The sequence below is a fragment of the Mucor velutinosus genome, assembly GCF_035048745.1.
Source record: "Mucor velutinosus strain NIH1002 chromosome Unknown tig00001547, whole genome shotgun sequence".
Classification (NCBI taxonomy): Eukaryota; Fungi; Mucoromycota; class Mucoromycetes; order Mucorales; family Mucoraceae; genus Mucor; species Mucor velutinosus.
The window spans coordinates 1,131,105-1,152,206 of NW_027041901.1; the positions used below are offsets into that span (position 1 = coordinate 1,131,105).

At 43.2% G+C, this 21,102-nt stretch overlaps 8 protein-coding genes across 8 annotated transcripts; 3 read left to right on the plus strand and 5 right to left on the minus strand.

The window, feature by feature from the left end:
• Window positions 1-237: 237 nt before the first annotated feature.
• On the minus strand, window positions 238-1,621 carry ATC70_006804 (uncharacterized protein; the record flags this gene model as incomplete). Its single annotated transcript, XM_064826073.1, has 3 exons — window positions 238-378; window positions 436-1,056; window positions 1,127-1,621. 3 exons carry the CDS (start codon window positions 1,619-1,621, stop codon window positions 238-240), a joined length of 1,257 nt encoding a protein of 418 aa, XP_064687587.1.
• Window positions 1,622-1,913: 292 nt separating this feature from the next.
• On the minus strand, window positions 1,914-3,080 carry ILV3 (dihydroxy-acid dehydratase ilv3; the record flags this gene model as incomplete). The annotated part of the gene is made up of 3 exons (XM_064826074.1): window positions 1,914-2,057; window positions 2,117-2,260; window positions 2,325-3,080. The coding sequence occupies 3 exons, from the start codon at window positions 3,078-3,080 to the stop codon at window positions 1,914-1,916; spliced, it is 1,044 nt and encodes a 347-aa protein (XP_064687588.1).
• Window positions 3,081-3,370: 290 nt separating this feature from the next.
• ATC70_006806 (uncharacterized protein) lies at window positions 3,371-6,280 on the plus strand (the record flags this gene model as incomplete). The annotated part of the gene is made up of 4 exons (XM_064826075.1): window positions 3,371-3,525; window positions 3,575-4,503; window positions 4,567-6,114; window positions 6,177-6,280. The coding sequence occupies 4 exons, from the start codon at window positions 3,371-3,373 to the stop codon at window positions 6,278-6,280; spliced, it is 2,736 nt and encodes a 911-aa protein (XP_064687589.1).
• A 236-nt stretch (window positions 6,281-6,516) lies between these two features.
• On the minus strand, window positions 6,517-8,797 carry ATC70_006807 (uncharacterized protein; the record flags this gene model as incomplete). Its single annotated transcript, XM_064826076.1, has 6 exons — window positions 6,517-6,924; window positions 6,992-7,320; window positions 7,375-7,815; window positions 7,865-7,925; window positions 7,980-8,049; window positions 8,112-8,797. The coding sequence occupies 6 exons, from the start codon at window positions 8,795-8,797 to the stop codon at window positions 6,517-6,519; spliced, it is 1,995 nt and encodes a 664-aa protein (XP_064687590.1).
• A 240-nt stretch (window positions 8,798-9,037) lies between these two features.
• ATC70_006808 (uncharacterized protein) lies at window positions 9,038-10,238 on the minus strand (the record flags this gene model as incomplete). Its single annotated transcript, XM_064826077.1, has 3 exons — window positions 9,038-9,843; window positions 9,975-10,044; window positions 10,236-10,238. 3 exons carry the CDS (start codon window positions 10,236-10,238, stop codon window positions 9,038-9,040), a joined length of 879 nt encoding a protein of 292 aa, XP_064687591.1.
• A 2,152-nt stretch (window positions 10,239-12,390) lies between these two features.
• Window positions 12,391-12,978, plus strand: ATC70_006809 (uncharacterized protein; the record flags this gene model as incomplete). The annotated part of the gene is made up of 3 exons (XM_064826078.1): window positions 12,391-12,669; window positions 12,721-12,801; window positions 12,859-12,978. The coding sequence occupies 3 exons, from the start codon at window positions 12,391-12,393 to the stop codon at window positions 12,976-12,978; spliced, it is 480 nt and encodes a 159-aa protein (XP_064687592.1).
• Window positions 12,979-14,775: 1,797 nt separating this feature from the next.
• ATC70_006810 (uncharacterized protein) lies at window positions 14,776-15,867 on the plus strand (the record flags this gene model as incomplete). Its single annotated transcript, XM_064826079.1, has 2 exons — window positions 14,776-14,975; window positions 15,030-15,867. 2 exons carry the CDS (start codon window positions 14,776-14,778, stop codon window positions 15,865-15,867), a joined length of 1,038 nt encoding a protein of 345 aa, XP_064687593.1.
• Window positions 15,868-16,505: 638 nt separating this feature from the next.
• Window positions 16,506-20,793, minus strand: ATC70_006811 (uncharacterized protein; the record flags this gene model as incomplete). The annotated part of the gene is made up of 9 exons (XM_064826080.1): window positions 16,506-16,635; window positions 16,695-17,295; window positions 17,348-18,463; window positions 18,519-19,462; window positions 19,528-19,710; window positions 19,770-19,929; window positions 19,989-20,136; window positions 20,188-20,618; window positions 20,673-20,793. 9 exons carry the CDS (start codon window positions 20,791-20,793, stop codon window positions 16,506-16,508), a joined length of 3,834 nt encoding a protein of 1,277 aa, XP_064687594.1.
• Between the last annotated feature and the right edge of the window lie 309 nt (window positions 20,794-21,102).

Consider the following 21,102-nt stretch of genomic DNA (forward strand, 5'->3'; position numbering starts at 1 on the left):
TTGCGATTAGGAGACCTCATCCCTACATCAATGTTTATCCACCAAGTGTTGTGAATTGGTCATTACTGAACATTTAAAATGGACCCTCCCCCCTTTATTTTAGTTTTCAAAACGTAATGTTGTCAGTTTTTAATATTACGAAAAAAAAATGAAGCCTATTTCTAGAGTGTGTGTTTTTTTTCTTCCTCTGAATGCAACAGAGTCGTCTTGTATAATAGCACCTCCCACTATTGCCTGCTATTCAGCGACTCCTGCATCGAATCTGCGTGGAGGAGAGCCCACCAACGTTGCTGCCAATCCACCATCTGACGATGATATTTGACGCTGGAAAAATAATGAGGGCCGTATTAATGGTGATGATGAAGAATGCACAGGATTCTTGAGATTTGTTTAGACATGATTGTAATACTTTTTTAATGCTTTTTTATGCTATACCTCTAAAGTATCTTCGTCTAATATCGTCTTTTCGCGGTTATGGTTGCATGGCACTTCCTCTGGATCATCCTCCTCTTCTTCAGATGTTGTGTTTGTCGTTGTTGCTGTCGGCAGGTTGGACAGACCAAGCATCTGCAGCACTTCGTACTCCTCCACGGCAACGCTGGCTTCTAGATTCGAGTAGGTTCTACACATTGGACAGGAGAATCCGGGGTAGTTTTGCGTCAGTAACGGACGCAGACATCGATAGTGGTATATGTGCGAACAAGGTGCTATAAAGAGTGCCTGAAATGGCGCAATACAGTACAAACAAATACAGCATTCTTGGATCTCTTCTGCCGATGTAGAGGCTGCTGCTGTGTTGATTTGGGTTTTCAACTGTTGAAATGCGGCTAGATTGTAGGTATTTGAAGCTGGCTCTTGCCACTCACGACGGTCCACTTCCAAACGCATCCTAACAGCCCGGTACATGGGTTCCAGGCCACCTTTGTAGTCTACGCCTAGCTGGATCAGATCGCCATCTACCACTTGATGCGGTGTGGCACTTTCTGTGTTTGCTGCAGCCAGTCGTATATGGTTCACAAATGTGCCACTGGAAGAGCCAGAATCCCTAATGTAAATCTTAAAAAGAAATGTTGGCAAATGTCATGTTGCAGATAGTCTAAATCATCATCGTCATAGACATTTATACCTTGTTATCTTGATCAGATAACCATATCTCTGCATGATATCTGCTCACTACTTTGCTTTTAAATGAAAGTCGGTCCGAGACAACAGTTCGGTCAGAATAACGGCCTAATTTGAGAACGGATCCTCCACTCTCGAGTTCACGATCTACCACATCAAATACAAAGCAACGATTGGTCATACCAACATTTGGTACAAGCTTAATGTGAACTTTCTTGCGCTCTATGGCAGTGGTTGATGGCGGTGTGGGTACAGGTGCAATGGGTGCAGTAATAGGCGGGGTAATGGAGAGTGCGGATGAGGTGGTTGTGGGCCGTCTTAGGCTGTTGAATCGTCTGCCAAGTTCAGATGTTGTATGGTGAGAAGATGAAAAGGATGATGATGAAGAAGGCAAATGTAAGCTTCGAAGTCGTCTTGCTGTTCGAGGCAGCGATGTAACTGTAGTGGTTGTATTAGTGGCAGTAGCAGTTGTGGGTGATGACTCTGTTGTATGCTCCATGCTTAGAATACCATAAAGTAGCATCTACAGCGGATAGATAAGTAGAAAGAGAGAGAGAGAAAGGGAGGAAAAAAAAAGAGAGAGAGAGAGAGAGAGAGAGAGAGAGAGAGAGAGAGAGCAATCCAAGGCATATTTTATAGAGACATGCCATGTACAGGGAAACAGCCAGCCTTCCTGTTGTCATGTAGGATGCGTGTGAGGAGAGGAGTGATTCCCTCCTTTTTTTTTATTATTTCATAATATGAATTCTTACTAGTCCTGATTACAAACTATGCTTGTTTCTATTCCATGCCTAAAATCCGTACTTTTTGGCTGCTTCTCGACGGGTCTTTTTGTTGGCTGCAAACATCTCGTCCATCTTTTCCTGGTTGTTCACTGCCTGAGCAGCCAATGCCATGATATTGTTCTTTTTCATCTGCAGTTTACTTGCTTGCATCTGTTCATCTCTCGGTTAGTTACTCATTGAATCCGACACAAGACACAGCCGCTACTTACTGTAACTCCATTGTTGAATTTGGGTGCGGCTGTGAGTGCTTGAGCCCGTCTCCATTCTTCGGATGGCAGCATATCATTTTGATTGACTTCCTTTATTTGAATGTTGCCTTCTCCTCGAGCTCGCTTACCAACCAATCGTTCCAACTGATTTATCCCTCGTGTGTTAGTAGTCTACATTGCATTACCAGCTTATTGAGAATGGGCTTACCTGGGGATCGTCTTGCAAGCCTTCGACGCTGGTCGCTTGCTCGTACTGATAATAGACAGATGGATCTGCTGAGTACATGGCATTGGGGTCATAAGCATACATGTCCACCGCCGCTAATTCAGGCTGTTGCTCTACTGGTGGTCTCTCTACAGAATACATTGGCCCAGGTGTAGCCAACACTGGCTTGACCTTTGGCTGAATGTTGATCTCTTTATCCTTTAAATCTTTGCCAATGTGAAAAAAGGATCCAGTAAACTTTTTGCTCTCTTGCTTTGCGTCGTCATCATCCTCTTCATCATCCTCTTCATCATCCTCCTCATTATCCTCCTCATTATCCTCTTCACCATCCTTATTGGCATGTAATGTATCAGCTTGTGGCTCTTCATTCACACTTGGTTCTGATGTTTCAGATGTCTTTTGTTGAATAGTCGCCTTTTGCTTACCCTTCATCTTCTTGGACAATGCATGAGGAATGAAGGCTTTATCTGTAGTTGTTTTCGACACAGGAATGGGTTTATAGTTCTTGGGTGCAGGCAGTAGATCGGCGAGCCCGAGTCCAACTGTCGTCTTGGGTCGCTTTCTCTCTCTATCCAGATCATCCTCCTCATCGTCTTGTAATTTAGGCAGTGCAATAGAAACCGTTTTCTTGGGTGGTGGTAATAACGAAGCTAATGGCCGCTTTGTTTGTTGAGGGGTTGATTCATGATCTGAATCTTCTGACTCGGAGCTACTGCCATAATTTGGTACCAGAGACATGATATGAATTGAACTAAAAGCTTGTCAGTTTTAAGGATGATGCAGTTCTTGCCGCCTTTGCCAGGAGCTCCCTCATCTCCCAAATGCATATTAAAGGAGAGAGACTTCCTTCCGCTCGCTTTGGTGACGATTTTCAGTCACAATCCATCAGAAAAAAGCAAGAAAAAAAAAAGGTTTTCATCTCGACATGTCCATCGCTAGACCTTGTTCTCGAGTTATATCACATCTTTAGCTGTCTATTTCTCTCCAGAATCATACATTTTGACCCAATTTTGTATATTCAGACCTCAATGCCTTCCACTCGATCTCAAAAGGCAACACCTGTCAAGGATGTTGAGCACGCAAACAGCCACAAGAAGCACGAATCACCAAGCAAGATTGTCCATGCCAAAAATGCCGGTGGCAACATCTCAGAGTACCCTGTCGAATTCACCAAAGACTCCAAGTAAGTGAGCCGTATGCTGATTTGCCAACATGCCTTAATACTCTTCCAGGTACTTCTTTTCATCTGTCGGATCCTGTGTAAAAATTTTCAGCATGGCAACAGGCGCCGTTGTCAAGGTATTATCACAATCACCGGCCACTGGGGGACACAGCAACAAGATCACTCGTGTTGTCTTGAACCCAAAAAACCACCTTCAGCTCTACACGGCTAGTTTGGACGGCACCATCAAATTATGGGACTACAATGATGACATTCTACTTAAAACATACAACGTAAATGCACCTGTCCAATCGATGGTCATGTCTCCAGAAACACCCGGATATGCTTACATAGTAGTGAAATCAGACGAAGATCAAAAAGACAAATCAGCAGACAACACGATTGTGTATCGCTTTGCTTTCGGCAGCTCGGATGAACCTGCTCAATTGCGTCGTATTTGCTCATTGAAGGATTGCACAACCATTGATATCACCAAGGACGGAAAATGGCTTGCATTTGGCGCTCGTTACAAGGCCTATGTGTGGCCCATCAACAAATCAACAGAGGACGTACCCGAGACACAGCTCAGACCACATGTGTTTGTCGAGCAAATCACAGTGCTGAAATTCCACCCTCACAAACCCATCTTGGCTGTAGGCGACAAGTCTGGTAAGATTACATGCATTGCCAACTACAACTCGGAGGAGCCCAAGGATCACATCAGATCCATTCACCATTGGCACCATCTCCCTGTCGGTTGCATTACATTCATGGCTGACGGTTCATACATGTTGTCGGGTGGTGAGGAGTCTGTCATGGTGATTTGGCAATTGGATACTGGCCACAAGCAATTCTTGCCCAGAATGGGTGGCAGCATTGCTTCCATCACTATTTCTCCCAACCACAGATTCTACTGTCTTGGTCTAGATGACAATTCTATCCGCTTAGTCAACAGTGTCACGCAAAGCATCGAGCAGGTAATTCAGGGTCTTCAATATGGTAAGTGTGTGTCACGGAACGTATGGGATGGCAAGAATCAGGATCTAACAAGGCAACCGCTAGCTCAAGCAGACAATGCATTGAACCCTCTTTCCACCGGACTCATCATTGAGCCTCGCAATCACCACGTCGTTTTGAATGGTGTTCAGGGCAGTCTCCAGTTCTACGATGCCGTCGCTGATAGTCATGTCATGGATTTGGAAGTGGTGCCTATGAACCGAGTTGTGCGTGCAGGTGAAAAGGAGATCATTCATGCCCATGTCGCTCATGTTGCCTTTTTGCATAACGGTGAATGGATGGCTACTGTGGATATGCGTGACGATAAGGTCACAACACCCGAACTCTTCCTCAAGTTCTGGCGTTGGGATCCTGATACCCAAGGCTACAAGCTTCATACACGTGTCGATTACCCTCACACCAAACCCATCACATCGCTTACCTTCAATCCTGTTTCGCGTCAAGGACCTATGGCTATTACTACGTCTGAAGACAAGACGTTCAAGGTGTGGAATTTGAGCACGGATCTCGGTCGTAGCTATCAGAATGGCGAAGCTGCTTGGATCTGTCGATCTGTGGGTGTGTATCGTGACAGTGTACCTCGCACTGCCTCCTTCTCTGAGGATGGCAGTATACTGGCTGTGGCATTTGGCCAAGCTACCACCATCTGGGACCCTTACTCAAACTCTATCCAAGCTGTCCTTGCACAGCCCAACCCTGAGAATGTGGAGAAATTGAACTTCCTGGGCGACAATTGTCCCTTCTTGATTGCTAAATCCAAATCTCATCTGTATGTGTGGAACATCTTGACTTGCAAGGTCTGGTGGAGCTACAAGATCTCGGTGGATCATCTTGCTGTCGATACCGTGTCCAACCAATTCGCCATTGTTCGCAACCATGCTCGCACAAATGAGTCTCGCATCACTGTGTTTGATCCCAAGTCGCCTGTACCCATCGCACTGCAGCACCTCAACTACACATGTCTCTCTATCGCATGGCTTCCCAAAGAACAGCAAGATGAGCACACAGCGTCATTACCCAGCACGTTACTCTGTCTCAGCAACAAGTATGAAATGGCCATCCATACAGTCAAATCCAGATCAGCACTACTCAACAGCAAATCTGCCGCCTCTAAGAAGGACGCTACCGTTTCCTCCGTCTCTCTCCACGACAACGACTCTACAGAAACAAGCCTATTGAATGACATGTACGGTAAACGTGAGAATGAAAAGGAAACAGACGAGCAGGCCCAAATTCGTCTCAAGACGGCACAGACGATGCGTGAGGAAGCCATGTCAGCAAACAGAAAAGACAGAGCTATTAGACGCAGAGAGGATGGCGATGCATCAGGACTGTCAGCACCCAGCCATGTTCTTCCTGGCGTGGAGACACTGTTTGACACATTCATGTCTTCCATCATGACCCTGCGTCTCCATGACGACGCATCATCAGCATCAGCAGCAGCTACTGACGCTATGGACATAGATGAAGAAGAGCAAGACACAATGGACTTGGAATCACTGCAAGACGATCATTTATTATTACAAGACAACATTACAAAATCTGCAAAGGATGATCTCCCATCATTAATTAGCTATTTTACACAAAACTTAGGTAAGCCTTTTTGCACAGCATCCTCATTCTGATCTCCCTTGATCTAACGCATATTCTTGTAGATCAAAATTCCGCGTCAACTCAAGCTGCCAACAAAACACAAGACTCTTCTTCTTCAGATGATGACTCGGATGATGATGAAGACCCTTCCAAGATTGATTGGTAGACAGCAAAATGAACATAGACTCACTTATACAAATACAACCGCACTCCAAATACACTCTCAAATACTCACACTCACACCCACATTACAACCCACATTTAAATAATAAATCTGTAATAAAGAAACATTTGTAAAATTGAACCCTACACATGGTCAGCGTATGAGGAGCAAGGCTTAGGTATGGATGAAGGATGCTCTGGTTATTATTATATTATAAAAGTGTGGATATGTAGACTCGATTACTGCTGACGACTACCCTTCCAGCATTGCAGTGGTCGAATAAAACCTCCTACAGATCCAAAATTTGGTAACGGTGGTCTCACTCCACTTTGTTGTTGTGGTGACGGTTGCGAAAAGAACTGCGGTTCAGGAAATCGAGGTTGCTGTGATGGATGAGGTGGTGGTGGTGGCATGTTGCTGTCTGTGATGGGCTTCTTCAGATCTGCCAGATACTCTAATGGACTCTTTGCATGGAGTTTAGTGCCTACTTTACCAAACACTAGCTTGGGAACAGCCACGAGATACCCTTTGGTACCTTTGATGCCTACTTCTTTTTCCGCTTGGATGTAAAAGTGCAGTTTGCCAGTGTCCTCATCAAGGTATCCAGCACAGTAGTTGCGCATGCCCATGAGTTTTTTGTTTGTTCTCTACATAAGTAACGAATACAGAGTCAATCATCTAATACTACCATAGCACAGAGACACAAGGGCTTACAGAATTGCCATTTGGAGAGTATTTGAATAGATTGTACATTCTCTCTTCGATATTTCCGTCAAATGTCTCATAAGACGAGTTTTGGTTTAGTACGGTGAGCAGTGCTTGAGGCGGAGGGACATTCACAATGGCACTCGAGACGATTTGCACCATCAGACAGGGGTCTCCTTCCTCCTTTGTTGTCATGTCTTTGGAGAACAGCCTTCCAGCCGCACAACAGTGTACATCACCCCCCAAAAACGACACCCTGATCGACTTTTCTTTGGCGAAAACCTGAAGACGCTTTATAAACTCTTTTCTTTCGTCTAAATGGTTGCCTGCAGTCCAATCTATACGTGCTGATGGTGAGGTCAGTGCGCTTTAAAGTGGACTAGACTACTCACGGTCATTCATATCATCCAGTAGCTCGGGATCACCGTTCCATTCATTCAACTGTCCACTAATGATGTTCCCTAGTACGCCCGTCTTTCCTGCCAGTGTGGCCAGATTGAAGCTTGCAGCGCTCTCCATTGCCTTTTCGAATAAGGTCAAGCGAGGATAGATCAATGGCACACCTGTCAGCACCATGAAATGCTTAACGGTGGGTGGCATACGTGATTGCATCTCTTTGAAGAGTGCATCATATGATGTTTGCGTACACACCCGTAGCTTTGTGCGCTCTCCACGTGCATCTAAGGACAGGAACCCAATAGAGGGACCCAGCGTTGTAAGGATATGCTGACACGTAGGCAGATCACCACGAATCATGCCGTCTCTCTCTGCGCGCTCTACTGTTGTATGTTGCTGGAATGTATAGTAAAACCGAGACGCATTTGCAAATAGCACTGAGCATGTCATTAGAGCAACAGTGGTTCTTGTTGAAATCAGGCTTACCTTGGAAACAATCAGCAGATTGCATGTCAGCAGGATAGGAGCCATAACCATCAATGATGTCCTGTTTCGGTTGCAGTCAGTGCCACTGCTCTATTCTTGTTTATCAGTCATTTACATGATCATCCCACATGTTGATGGATGGAATCTGCGCATATGCTTGTGCCTGAATAGGGCTTTTCTCAAACCTAATACAACGGCATGTAAGTTTAATGCACAACAAACAGTGTCTGTGCGTCGCTCGTCTCACCCAAAGTTTTCAACATAGTTCCAAAAGTAAAAATGCTCAAATCCATTGCGCATCGCTTGTGGAAGCTTCATTGCGAGTCTCTTGGACGGCATTTTTTCTGCTACCCACGGTTTCATGAAACCCTCGTGAATCAGCCTGTCTTGGTATAGCTGATCACCGCCTCCCAGCATGACGTGGAATGGCATCACTTGATGCCTATCAAGCACATCCTGCCACAATGGCGCTTCTTTCTCTGCAAATTTGTCTTTGACGGCTTGAGGAATATCTGAGAAGCCGCTGCAGGAATAAAACATAAATCGCATCGAGTCTTGGATCGCTGGTAAGTGGAACTGAAATTGCTTGGTTGTGAATGAGTCGCTTGTGTAGGACACAGTCTGCGGTTCCTCTAGTAGAGGCAATAGGAGTTCGTAGCGCCAAAAGTAGTATTCTTGTCGAAAGATGTCGATGGTTTCGACTCTGGCTGGATGCACAATCTCACCTCGATTGGTCTTGCTTGACGTTAATAAAAGTGTGAGTGAAGGCGGGCGAAACGAATTGATGACAATAAGACAGGAACCACGCCAAATGCGCTTTCGGTAATCAATATCAATGTAACGCAATAAAGGGCCACACACAATTTGGATTGGCTTGTCTCGGATGGACAAATTCTCCATTGCAGTGATTTGCGGTGCTAGCATGGATTGCATAGAGAGTGTTGTTGAGACAAAAGGAAGAGAGCGCAATGGGGTATTATGATGCTCCTTTTTGTTTAGTCATTTGGCATCATATTGACATCCAAAACCTGTGGATAAGTCACAAGCATCCCATTCAGTCGACATCTCGAGCAGTAAATGATCAGACGAAAGCATTCCTTTGGTTTTTATACAACAAAAAGTCAAGTCGATTTTTTTTATTTTAATAAACTAGTAGAATGGAGATGAACCAATTTATTGAGAAGCTTCGAAAGCAGCCTTGGCATCCTTGATCTTGTTGAGACGTTGCTTCTTGTTGAGGGCAACGAGTCTGCGGTAAGGCTTGGCGGGCTTACCCTTCTTCTCAGTGGGTTGAGCAGCAGGGTTCTCACGGATAGCTTCATGAGCTTCGGTGTACATATCCTCGACCTTATCAGAGGTGATACCAGCCTTGATGAAGGTAGAGAATTGCTTCTTGTAACGTTCCTCATCTTCTTCTTCGAGGTATTCCATGTACTCGGCGACGTGAACACCATAGATGTAGTTACGGAGGAGTTCGTCATCGTTGGTCTTGGTCTCGATATCGAAACCAGGGAAACGGTTACCGTTGTGGGGAACAAAGATACCACCATCGGAAGCACCCTTCATGGCACCAAAGACACGGGCACCAGTGGAGGTACGAGCGAGACCGACATCGAGGAAAGCCTTGAAAGGACGGGGAGCATCCTCAGCAGCTTCGATCAATTGAACAGTGCCATCGGGCTCAGCGAAACCTTCGTACTTGTCAGCAAGACCGAGCTTGGCGAGGGTACGACGAGCAAGGAGGAGACCAGTAGCATAAGCAGAGGCCCAGTTGGTCAAACCACCCTTAACACCATAACGGGGAAGTTCATGAGCATAGGCAGCAGAGAGGACGAAATCACCTTGGAGCTTGGCGTAGATGATTTGACAGATGATGTCCTTGTTGGTGAAACGAACAACCAATCTGTACTTGGGAGAGTTGTACTTGTTCTTGGCTTGAACGACGAGTCTCTTACGAGCATAGTAGTCGGTCTTACCCTCTATTCAAACAACCACCGGATGTTAGTCTCGAGTTTGAAATGTGATAGACAGACATCAATCACAATCAAGAAAAAAAGGGCCTTTCTCTCCTTGTGATGATTCCTCAATGCATGAAAATCGACAACTGTACCTCTTCTTCTACGATACTTGACTTGATAACGCTTGAAATAAGCCTTGTTCTTTTGTTGCTTGACGAAAGGCTACATTCGATCTGGATGAGTACATGTTGTATATTTCGCCATTTCAAAAGCACATCTCTACATCTCTGGCAATGCATCTCCTCAAAGCAAAAATCCATCCATAGCTGATATCCATCCATCATCCATCCAAACAACCAAGACATGCATGCGCAGAGACAAGAAATTGCTTTTGCTTACTTTTTTCTACATACCATTGTTCGACGTTGCTATGTAAAGGAAGGATTCATCAATTTCAAAGTTTGGACGTTGATAAAGCAAAGGTTTGGAGCTTCTCCCCGATCAGAGGGAGTTTCAATTTTGCATGTGCTTGATTGCATTTATCAGGTAAATGAAGGCAACAATTCAATAGAGAGAGCATCTCGATTTATGAGAGCTAGACATAAATACATTGGAAGCGTATCTGATCAGGTGTTGGGATTTCAGCTTGCTCAGATCAGCCAAGGATTTTGAAAACCAATTTTCTAACCTTGTAGACATTTAAAATCTGTGTCCGCAATTGCAGTATGCTTCAACTAGCCGATCTATCTCGCTACGTTCGATGTCGGCGTCGCCCTACGGGCTGTCACCGAAGACATTTTAAATCGAATATTATAACATTCTGGTATATCAAGTAGATTTTAAACAACCAATTATTAGCTAGTAAAAGAAAGGTTATATCAGAGTCAGGAGGAGGAGAGGAGGTATCTCCCTCAGCATCCTTTTTGCTTACACTGATATCAAACGAAGCCTATTATTGAAACAATGTGAAAGAATATTCAAATTTTATGCAGCATTTGTACATCACAATCGCCATTTTCTGGTAATAGAACTGTCATATCATTCGCTGCTGCTGCTGCTGATGCTCTTAATTAGATGGCGACATAAAGCTGGCCATGCGTGAATACAGAACTTGTGTAAGTTATACAGCGATTTTATTGAGATTTTGTCATTGGAAAGACACCTCAATAAGGCAAAGCTCCCCAAAGAAAAGTATTTGCGTTAAGCAATTGTTCTTTCAAGTCCATGATCCCCATTTAATCAGCATCGCAGTTATCATTGCTATCAACAGAAAGGCATTTAGGTCAGCCAGCAGCAATGCCAACGCCAAAATTTATTCAAACTCAGGTTATTCTTTCTGTTCAAGATTGGACAGATTTCGTCTTTTTTCGACTTCTTTCTTCTACTTTGTGATATTCGACTATATAAACTGTAATGATCACCCTACGCTTCTTAATACATTCTTGAAGTACTTTTCAAGGCGCTTCCAACGGTTTTAACTGTAATAAATGTTTTGACTGAAGTTATTGAGCAATTTCTTTTAATATAAAATAACAATTTGCGCCAAAATGGTGAGATTCTACATATGAAAACCTCATAAAAGTGGTTTCAGAGGTTGCATTGGATCGATAGAAACATTTTGATTCAAGATATACCATAGTAGAAGTCTCCATTTTCAAGGCGAAAAACGCGATCGTTTGATTTTCGATGAAAACCATGAGGGGTACCTCATGCTTTTTGGTTGATTTTTGGCCGTTTTTTTTTGGCCCAAAAAGTTGAGCAAAGGTGTCAGGAAGTTGCTGTTACTCGAGTACAATTGTTTGGTGTCATTCCGGGGGCTCAGAAAAGTCTACATATCAAGACATGAAGGCTTGAAAGCTGTCAAATTTGGTTATGTTTCGCTTTATGGCTTTTATTTACACGGTATGAATCACATCTTTGGTAGCTGAAATCTTCTGGAAAGGCAGTTATGTAGCATGTGTAACTTCTAATCCAAATAGGAGGCATATTGGTTTTGGTAAAGCTGATTCATACAAATTTTGATGCGTTTTGTTACTGGTAAGCTTGATAATAATGTAAATAAGAAACCGAATTTGCTGCTTGAATACTATGATTTTGCACCTTTGTTTTGCTGCGATCAAGCCCTCATATAGATCAATGCTATCAAGTGTTGAATTAGACGCGTTATGTTCTCTCCCCCCCCCCCTCTCTCTCCAAACCCTCTCCCCATTGCCGGCTTTGCCGGTGGTTTTATTCACCTTGTACGACACATAATTCTTTAAAATTTTGAAAGGATATGATTGGCTTGTCTACTTTTTTTTTGAATGGTTTACAGTATACATAGTGAAAGAAGATGGTGTATAGGTATATCAGATGCATTCGTATTCGCTGTATGGATGTCCATGTTAGAAATGACCGAGTGTCTATGGATTCAATTCCTGATTTAGAAATTAGATACATTGTCCTGATCTGCTGCCTTTTATGATCCCGCTAATTTGGTACTGCCATCCATGCGGAGGATTCAATCAGATAGCTTGTTCTCTTTTCACCTCCACACACGTCATGTCAACGCCAGAGCCTTCACAAACTATGCCAGATGAAAGAATACCTCGGTGGCAATTTCGGAAAAAGAAGAAACTGGAGGCGAGACGTAAAAAACGACAAGAACACGTTGAAAAGCACAAACATACAAATATACCTATAGCAAAGGAAGCTGCAGAATTTTCATCATCAATCGCTATCGCCGAAAAGCAGAAATACGAGCAAGACAAACGCAATTGGGAGGAGAGAGAAGGTCAATTCAAGTTGGTGGAACTCGCAAAAAAGAAGGCTCGAGAAAGGGAGGAAAGAGCAAAGGCACTGGCACAGGTAATCTAGCATCATCAATCATGTAGAGCATAGTCTAATATTGCGTAAAAGAAACGATGGCAGGATACGCTCATGACGCTGCCAATGCTTCCACACTCCTTCTCAATTGGTGCTAGTGGTAATTCGGAAAAGGTAAGTTATGATACAGACCAATGCCAAGCGATATGGTGTACCAACACATCAAACAAGACCACCACAACGAAGCCAGGACCTTTTAAACAATTTGTGCCATCCAAAGATGTCAGTAGTGTAGCATTGAAAAAGACGTATCGAGACCGATTCTTGGAGAGAAAACTAAGCAAGCAATAGCTCTATCCTTTTTATGTCGTGAAATCATAGCACATCTATATACCTATATTATACCTAAAGTACGTTTTTCCATGTTTTCTGTAGGTTGCAGAGTAATGTCTTTCGATGAACAATGACATAGGCAAAAGCTCAAATGCAACAGTGAAATCATGTAACTACATAGCACCAATTAAACGCTATCAGTCTATTACGCATTGCGCTCTTCTCCATTTCATTCTCAATACACAGTGTCGTATTGCATATTAGGGCCTTGACAGTGCTCAGCATCCTCTTAGCATTCGAACGCGGTTCTGTTGATCATTATGAATGGCAGCATCATCATCAAATTAACCTTTAGGAAAGACGCACAGTACAGGATAGCACTGCATATTTTGTGCTCATTGAAAAAAAAAGGTGTATTTTGAACATTTCTTGTGTAGATGTAAAGTTTTCCATCTTGATATAGATAGAATCTCGATTGGCGAATGATCGGTTAAACTATTCATGGCGCGCTTTGCTTGTTTTGTATCTCGTGTTTGAGTGATCTCGGGCCCTATTGAACGAACCAAGGTGCATTGCAAACAGAAGCTCTCTCTCTCTAAAGGTAGGGCCGATATCATTTGATTAGATAAGCAGCGTCCTGTTACCAAACTTCAAAGAAAATGCGCAATTTTAAGATTTTAATAACAAGTGATCGAAATATTTACCAACTTGGTCATGGACAATACATGGCGAATTCTCAATATCCTGCATTGCTTTCTCCTAATCAAATTAAGCGTAATCAATTAGATCAAGCCCTTTTTGAAGGATACGGTAGTGCCACCTGTTGCAACTTGTATCTTTAAATTGTAAAACGCTGATTTATCCCTATTAGTAATATGGACATCCAAGTTCATGGATTCAAACATTGGAAATGCATGTTTGTTTCAAGCTTAGCTTTTTACTTTTTCTGCCTCACAGGCGATTCATGACAGAGTCATGTACTACTCTACAAATTGACATTGGAAAGAAAAGGTGCCACAGAAGCCAACGCTGTGTGTCTATCAAGGGTACAGAAACTGATTTTTGACATTTTGATTTGACCAAATAAAAATTAAGCTTTTTTTTTTTTCTTTCTTCTTGTATTAAAAATGATCTCTATTACTATCGCATTAGAAGAGATTATCGCTATTTGTCGCATCGCCTCAGTATCCCGCATTGGAGCCCGGAATATGCAATATCAAGCTTTTCCCCGTGAAGCGGCTATCCTCCCCCGCATAGACGCTTAATAACACCTACTCGTTATTTATTGAATGTACATATCAATTCGAACGGATCCTTTTCCTAATACGTAGGGTTACCCGCTTGATAATTATACCACTTCATTTTCCAGTTTATTTTTTTTTTCTTTATTTGCCCCAATTTCACACAACCCGCTTATGTACAGTTGCCCTTTATATAAAACTTGTCTCTATGAACCAATCCGACATTGCCCGAGATTTATATCCGTGTTTCCATGTCAAACAGGATCAGAGCCTAGAGATTTTGTTGGGGGAGAGAGTGGGAGGTGTTCCTGCCTGCGTCTGCAAGCGTGTCAACGGCTGTGGGGGGTGGGGAAGAGAGGAAGCACAACAACAGATCCAACGTAGGAGCAAATCAACACCTTGCTATTCTAATCAAGCTCTATGTATATTATTGGATCATCGGCTGCCATTGTTGTAGCATTGGATTTTAAGTTTGATATCAAAATTTCATATAAATACCTCGACATGTTTCCTTCTTTTTGTTTCTCGCTTTTCCTTTTCCCTCTCAAATCAATTTCGCTCATTCAACAAAAACATGTCATCTGCCTCAGATAACTACACCGTATTCAAACAGGACGGTAGCCAGCAATTTTATTGTCGATGGACTCCAGAAGAAGATCTACTGCTATCGAAAGCAGTAGCACATCATGGGCCTCACAAATGGACATTGGTATCAAAACTGATTCCAGGGCGAACAGCTGTTCAATGCTCTACCCGATGGTTTGGCGCCTTAAAGTAAGTTTTGGCCAGTGCACTATACACCTCGTGTCTAACATGCCATTATTACAGCCCCAATGTCCATAAGGGCAAATGGTCTAAACATGAAGATCATGCACTTACCGAAGCCGTACATTATTATCAAACAATTACATCCAGCATGACATTGCCATGGAACAGAATAGCAGAAAACATTCCGCATAGAACTGGCATTCAGTGCCAGGCACGATGGACAGAGGCTCTAGATCCTGCTGTCCGCAAAGGAAGATGGCATCCCGAAGAAGACAAGCAACTGGAGATTGCTATCGCAAAATATGGTTGCTGCTGGATTCGAGTTGCTAGCATGATCCCCACTCGCACTCAAAGACAATGCCGCACTCGATGGAATCAAATACACTCGCAGCATTTGAAGGCATCTTCTCTCTCTCGAAACAACAAAATGAAACTCACATCATCCACAGCAGTTACAACAAAGGCAGCCGCAACTGTGCCATTCAACTTTGAATTTGTTCCATCCATCATTACAGAACAGCAACAGCGACAACAGCAGTATCCGCTTGCCAACAATGATCCATTTATTGTCATATCGACGTCGCCCACCATCGATGACATTATAGCAAATAGTAATACATACAATTTTTCATCAGACGCCTCAACTAGTAGTCGCTCCTCCTCGAATTCCTCTATGCCTGATGCGTCACCTACATCTGTTATATTTCCCACTTTACCTTCCACATCCAACACAAGCCTATTACAACATGAAGCCCAATTGTTTCCTGCTATGAAATCTTCCACTCTGGGAGACAGCAGTAGTACTGATAATAATAATAATAATAACAACAACGCATCAACCACCTTTCTGGACAATTGCGATTTCGAATTCTTACTCGACTGCTATACAACACAGTGATTTCATTTATGCCTCATCATCATCCGATACATATACGTATATATATACACATTCACATTATTGAAATTTTAATTTTCTGCATGCTTCCACATGTGCGCACATACTCATATGCTCTCTGTCTCTCATTTTCCTTCTAATTTGATATCATTACTATATACTAAAAAAAAATTAAAATAGCCAAAGATCCATTCGTTTATTAGCATGTACACTTTTGTGGTTTACCTTTTATAGCATAATATTCAATGTTGATTATAATTACTCGAAATAGATAAATATGATAGTAGAGATATGAAGCACACAGACATTAGTGCGGGCATAAAGACTGCCCATGTTGAATTTGCTGTATCGACCGTTCAAGCTTGGTCTTCAAGATGTGCCAATGCCAGAGTCATGGGGATCAAACACTCAACACTGAAAATATGCAGTATCTAGCATAGTTGCAAAATAGTCGGTAAGTTTGTTGAGATCGAGACCAACAGTTTACTTTTTTTTTTTTCATCTGGCACCATGCTTCATGGATACGATTATGGTAACCTCGATTATATTTTATGAGATCTGTCTCCTTAGATTCACTAAATTACATGATGAGGCGACCTTCCCAACCAGCTGGTTTTTTTTATTAATTGCATTACATGCCTTCAAACAAATCTAGGCAGCACATCTAGGCTTTCAATTGGATTGGTGTCACTCAATTTCAGGGCATAAATCAGACTATTTTTGGCATCTAAAAGGTTTTCTTGATGTCTGTACACTTTACTGAGGAGATACCTAGAGCGAACGACATGTGAGTATTTTTAATACATGAGTTATATTCTTCACGCTCCTACCAAGCTTCTGCTTGATTCCAGCCTAATCCCTTGGTTGTCTTTTCTAGCAGTTGCTCTGCCAACTCAAACTGATCTGATCCCACATACATGGAGGCCAAAGCAGTATGTGTCGCTACATGATGAGGATCAATAGATAAGGCTCTTTTAAATGCATCTAGTGCTCGGTCTTGCTGTTGCACACTCTTTTTGCTGCTAATGCTTGCAGTTGCTGCTATTGTGCCAATCTGATACCAAACATCAGCATTAAGGCCATGAGTCAACTGATCTGCTTCTGTAATTGCTTTGAAGGCTTCGTCAAAGCGCTGTGCACGTGTGTATGTAGCACTTGCCATGGTCCATAGCTTGATCAAAATCCATTGCCATTGTTTTTCTTGGCAAATGAAGTAAGCATTCTTTGTCACTGTTGATGGCTTTACAGGTAATTGAATAGAGGGCTCTTGGTTGCTGCTAGAGATTTGCTGCTGCAAGGTGGAAAAGTAAGAGGAGCTATGTTGGTTCGAAAGGGAAGGCTTGACACTCGTTCCCTTTACACTACTGCTGGTATTGCTGGCCAAGCTAGAAAAGGTGGCTTCTGACAGTTTGTTAAACTCATCCTCCACATCTGTATGCACATTGTTTAATGAGATTCGCAGTATTACTGTTGCGCAATATACCTTTTCTATTGTCAGTAGGCGTTGAATCCAAGGACAATGTCTTTGATGATGCCATAGGGCTGTTGGAACGGAACAAGGACTTGGTGCTTAGCAGCTTTTTGGGCGGTTTGGGCGACTTGGGCTCACGCTTCTCCTTCTTGTCTTTCTTGGGCTTGTTTGCCGTGGGGAAGCTCAATAGTGGATCATCCATGAACTGTCGGGACAAGTTGATGGACTTGCGATGCTTTCTGCCACTCTTTTTCTCTTCCTGTTCCTCTTCCTCCATGTACTGCTCTGCTAGGTCTTCTTCTTCCACCTTTAACAAAGTTGATGACCGCATGAAATCAGAGTCTTCATGCAGCCTGCTGCTGTTCTGGTTGTCATCCAAACTCACTTCATCATCCTGCAATAGCTGCTGCGGTGAGGGCAATGCAAAATTAGATGAATTTAAGCTCTCCTTATCCTCATTATTATCAAATAGACTGTTGAAGCTGTGTACACTGCTGATATTTGTTCTGCTATTTGCTCGAGAACGAACGCTGTTGTTCCCGTCGTGACGCTGCGAATGACTTGATGTGGATGGCTTTCGGCTGTGTGTAGGCTTCTCTGCTGTATCGGCAACGGACACAGCCAAGTTCATTTTTTGAGAGAGCTTGGCGTACATGTCAAACAAATTTGGATAGACCTTGATTGCTGCTTCAGCCCCTTCTAAAACTTCAAGGAAATAAAGTTGAGACATGCGTAATTTCATATAAGCTTCTGCGCGATCAAAGAACTCTTGCCCCTCCTCCGTGTCTAGGGACAAAACCAAATCAGGGTCGTCCTCGTTGTCAAAATTTTCAATCATATTCATGTGATAGCCCAGGGCTGCTTGTATTAATTGCAATGATTTCGGTAGTGCGTGGAATTGGCGAGACGACTGAACCAGCGATAAAAGATGCCAGCTTGGTATGAAATCGCCACGAAGCTTAATTGATCGTTTGGCTGAAGAGGCAGCTGATACCATATCGCCCATGAGAGCCTGCTGCAACCCTAATTCGTAAAACGTTTGCCAGGAGCGTGAGTCTAGTTCGGAGGCGCGTTTAAGGGATGCAATGGATTCAGCCATGCATACCGATCTCTTGCGCTCATCATGGCCTACGCGCGTGTTAATCCCATGCCATCCATCTGTTACTGATAAATATTAACTTACATTGCATGGCATAGAGGCCATAAGATGCTCCTCGTACTCTCCTGCTCTGTACCATCAAGAGACGCCATTGACTAGCCTTTTTCTTTTTCAAATGCTCGGATTCCTCCATCAATGCAACGGCAATGTCGCTCAGTGCTGAGGCTTCTTGGCCCTGCTTGTAATGCCGACCATACAGCTGATGTGAAGCTGCTATAATAACTTTAACCACGTCAAACTCCATGTCACTTTCGTAAGAGCCAACGGGTGCTTTTTTTTTAGGGACACGTTGTGTTACTGGAGGTGGGTTGCTGTCATCCGACGAGTAGAATTCCTCCTCTTCTTCCTCTGGGTCTCGAATGCCTTGAAGCAGCTTCAACTTATCCTCCCAAAAGAGCAAGTTCTTGTTGGTGGAAGCCATGGATTGGTGCGTAATGTGGTCGAGTCGGTTCTGAATAGTTTCTGCTACATTCTCGAGGTAGGCATCTTCGTCTTCATCATCACTGCTATCTTGTTGCTGTTCTGCGAGTGTAAGTGCAGACTGGTCTTTATCGAGAATATGAGGCACATTCAGCAACTCCAAGTATTCCAGCAGGGCGAGCTTAGCTTCTTGGACCTCGCCTAGCTTCATCAGTGTGTAAAAGATATGGCGGGTGGTACAGAGACTATTAAAAGTGAATTTACGCGTTCTGTACAGATACCTCAACGTGCGGCGCATGTAGTCGGTTGACCCCCATCCTACTGTGTCATGGGCAGCAAACAGCAGGTTTGATAGTTCCAATGCACGGTGACTAAGATCAACAGGGTTCTTTTTGTGATATGTGTTGGCAAACACTGTCAAAAGGCTTCGAAATTGTGTCATCAATTGAATGGTTTCATCGAGGGCGGCAGCAGAGCGTTCAAAGAGCGTGGTGTCTCCTGTCTCTGAGAACACGGATCGACTGGGCGATAAGACAGGAGAAGCAGGACTAGGTATATTCTGAAAGTGAGCATACAGTTGTACCGAGTGTCGCCAAATGCATACATGACATACCTGGTATATTCGTCCTCTGGTGCAGCAGGTACATAGACGCCCTTTTGATAGGCTCTTGTCAGGTAGCGAATGTAATGACGAAAGACGATCCATCGTTTGTGGATTCTCCAGTCTAAAGGCCATTGCGTACAGCAGTAATGAAGATAGGTGCGCATCAATTTCAGTGTTTGTTTCACAGGGCCTCTGTTTTGTTGTCTTGAATTAATTGATCTATTTTTGCAATGCCTGTTTGTGCAACTTACTTTTTGCGTAATTGTAACAGCACAGATCGATAGAGGCACTCTTCCAACCAGAATGACAAGGATTTGTTCTGTTCGTTTTGATGTTGCTCAGCGACATTGAGTGCGCCTAGATAGCAATCCAGGGCCTCTGTGTAGTTTTCTTGATTCTCGAAGCAGACGCCTAATGTTCGGTGTTGAGAGCTTAATTGCGCACAGACTTCTTTGTTGAGAGACCCTTACCTTTGATGACTCTTGCCTGTACTAGCAAAACAAGACCATATCCTGCCTCCACATCTTCCAACCTCAACGCCAAATGCTGTAACCACTCCAATGCCTTGTCGTAGCGTCCAGTCTCGTAATAGATTCTAGCTAAAATGATTTTGGAAAACTAGGACCAGCATCAGATATTTTGCACATGTTCATATGCTTGTGTGTGTACCTGAGCTTGCCAATCATCAGGTGTCTCCAATTCACCCGATTTAATCTGTCTCTGAATCACGTCTAATAATCTGACTAAAATCAATTGTACCTGAGAAGGTAATAGTCGAGGGGCCAACGAGATGCTGCTGGGATCGTCCAACTGATAGAATACATCAGATTCTTCTGGATAATTGCGCTTCACAATGGACGTTGTACCAACTGCTGTTGATGAGTTGCTTTGATTCGACGAAGAACCAATGGTGTTGATAATTTGTCGATTTCCCCATTTTCTTGTTATGGGTGTTGGCGTGGCAGGCGGTGAAGTCGAAGCTGGTGATAATGTAGATGAAGGCAGATCAGTAACATTGGAGTCTGTAGCTACAATCTCTTGGCGAATCTGTCGCACAAGCAAAATGAATTCAGCTTCCATTCGAGCAGTGAATTCAAGCACTATACAGACGAATCAGAGACATGTGAATTGAGCAGCTCCATGAGGGCAGATACCTGATTCATAGGGATGGTATTTCTTGTAGCGTTTGGCTAGCTCTGGAATGTCAATCCATCGTTCATTGCAGCGAGCTACCTCCAGATCAATGAACGTCTGCAATGCCTTTGGATTATCCATGGTGCGCTGATAAAGACAGGCAGAAAAAGTGTAAGAGAAGAGAGAGAGAAAAAGGTGGGAAAAGAAACTACATTTTTATACAAACGATGAGATACGACATCTGTGAAAATCAAAATCTGACAGTGGAAGCACAAGCTAATGTGTGAAAAATCTTGCTAAGTTTTATAGCGATAATTTAGTAAGGCTCCACGTGTCGCAATAAAATCATGGTGTCGACTGCAAGAACAGCCTCGAAGGTTTCTTTCAATTCATGATTTATTATCATATAATGTAGAGGGGGGGAAATATACGGTTTAAATGTTGATATAT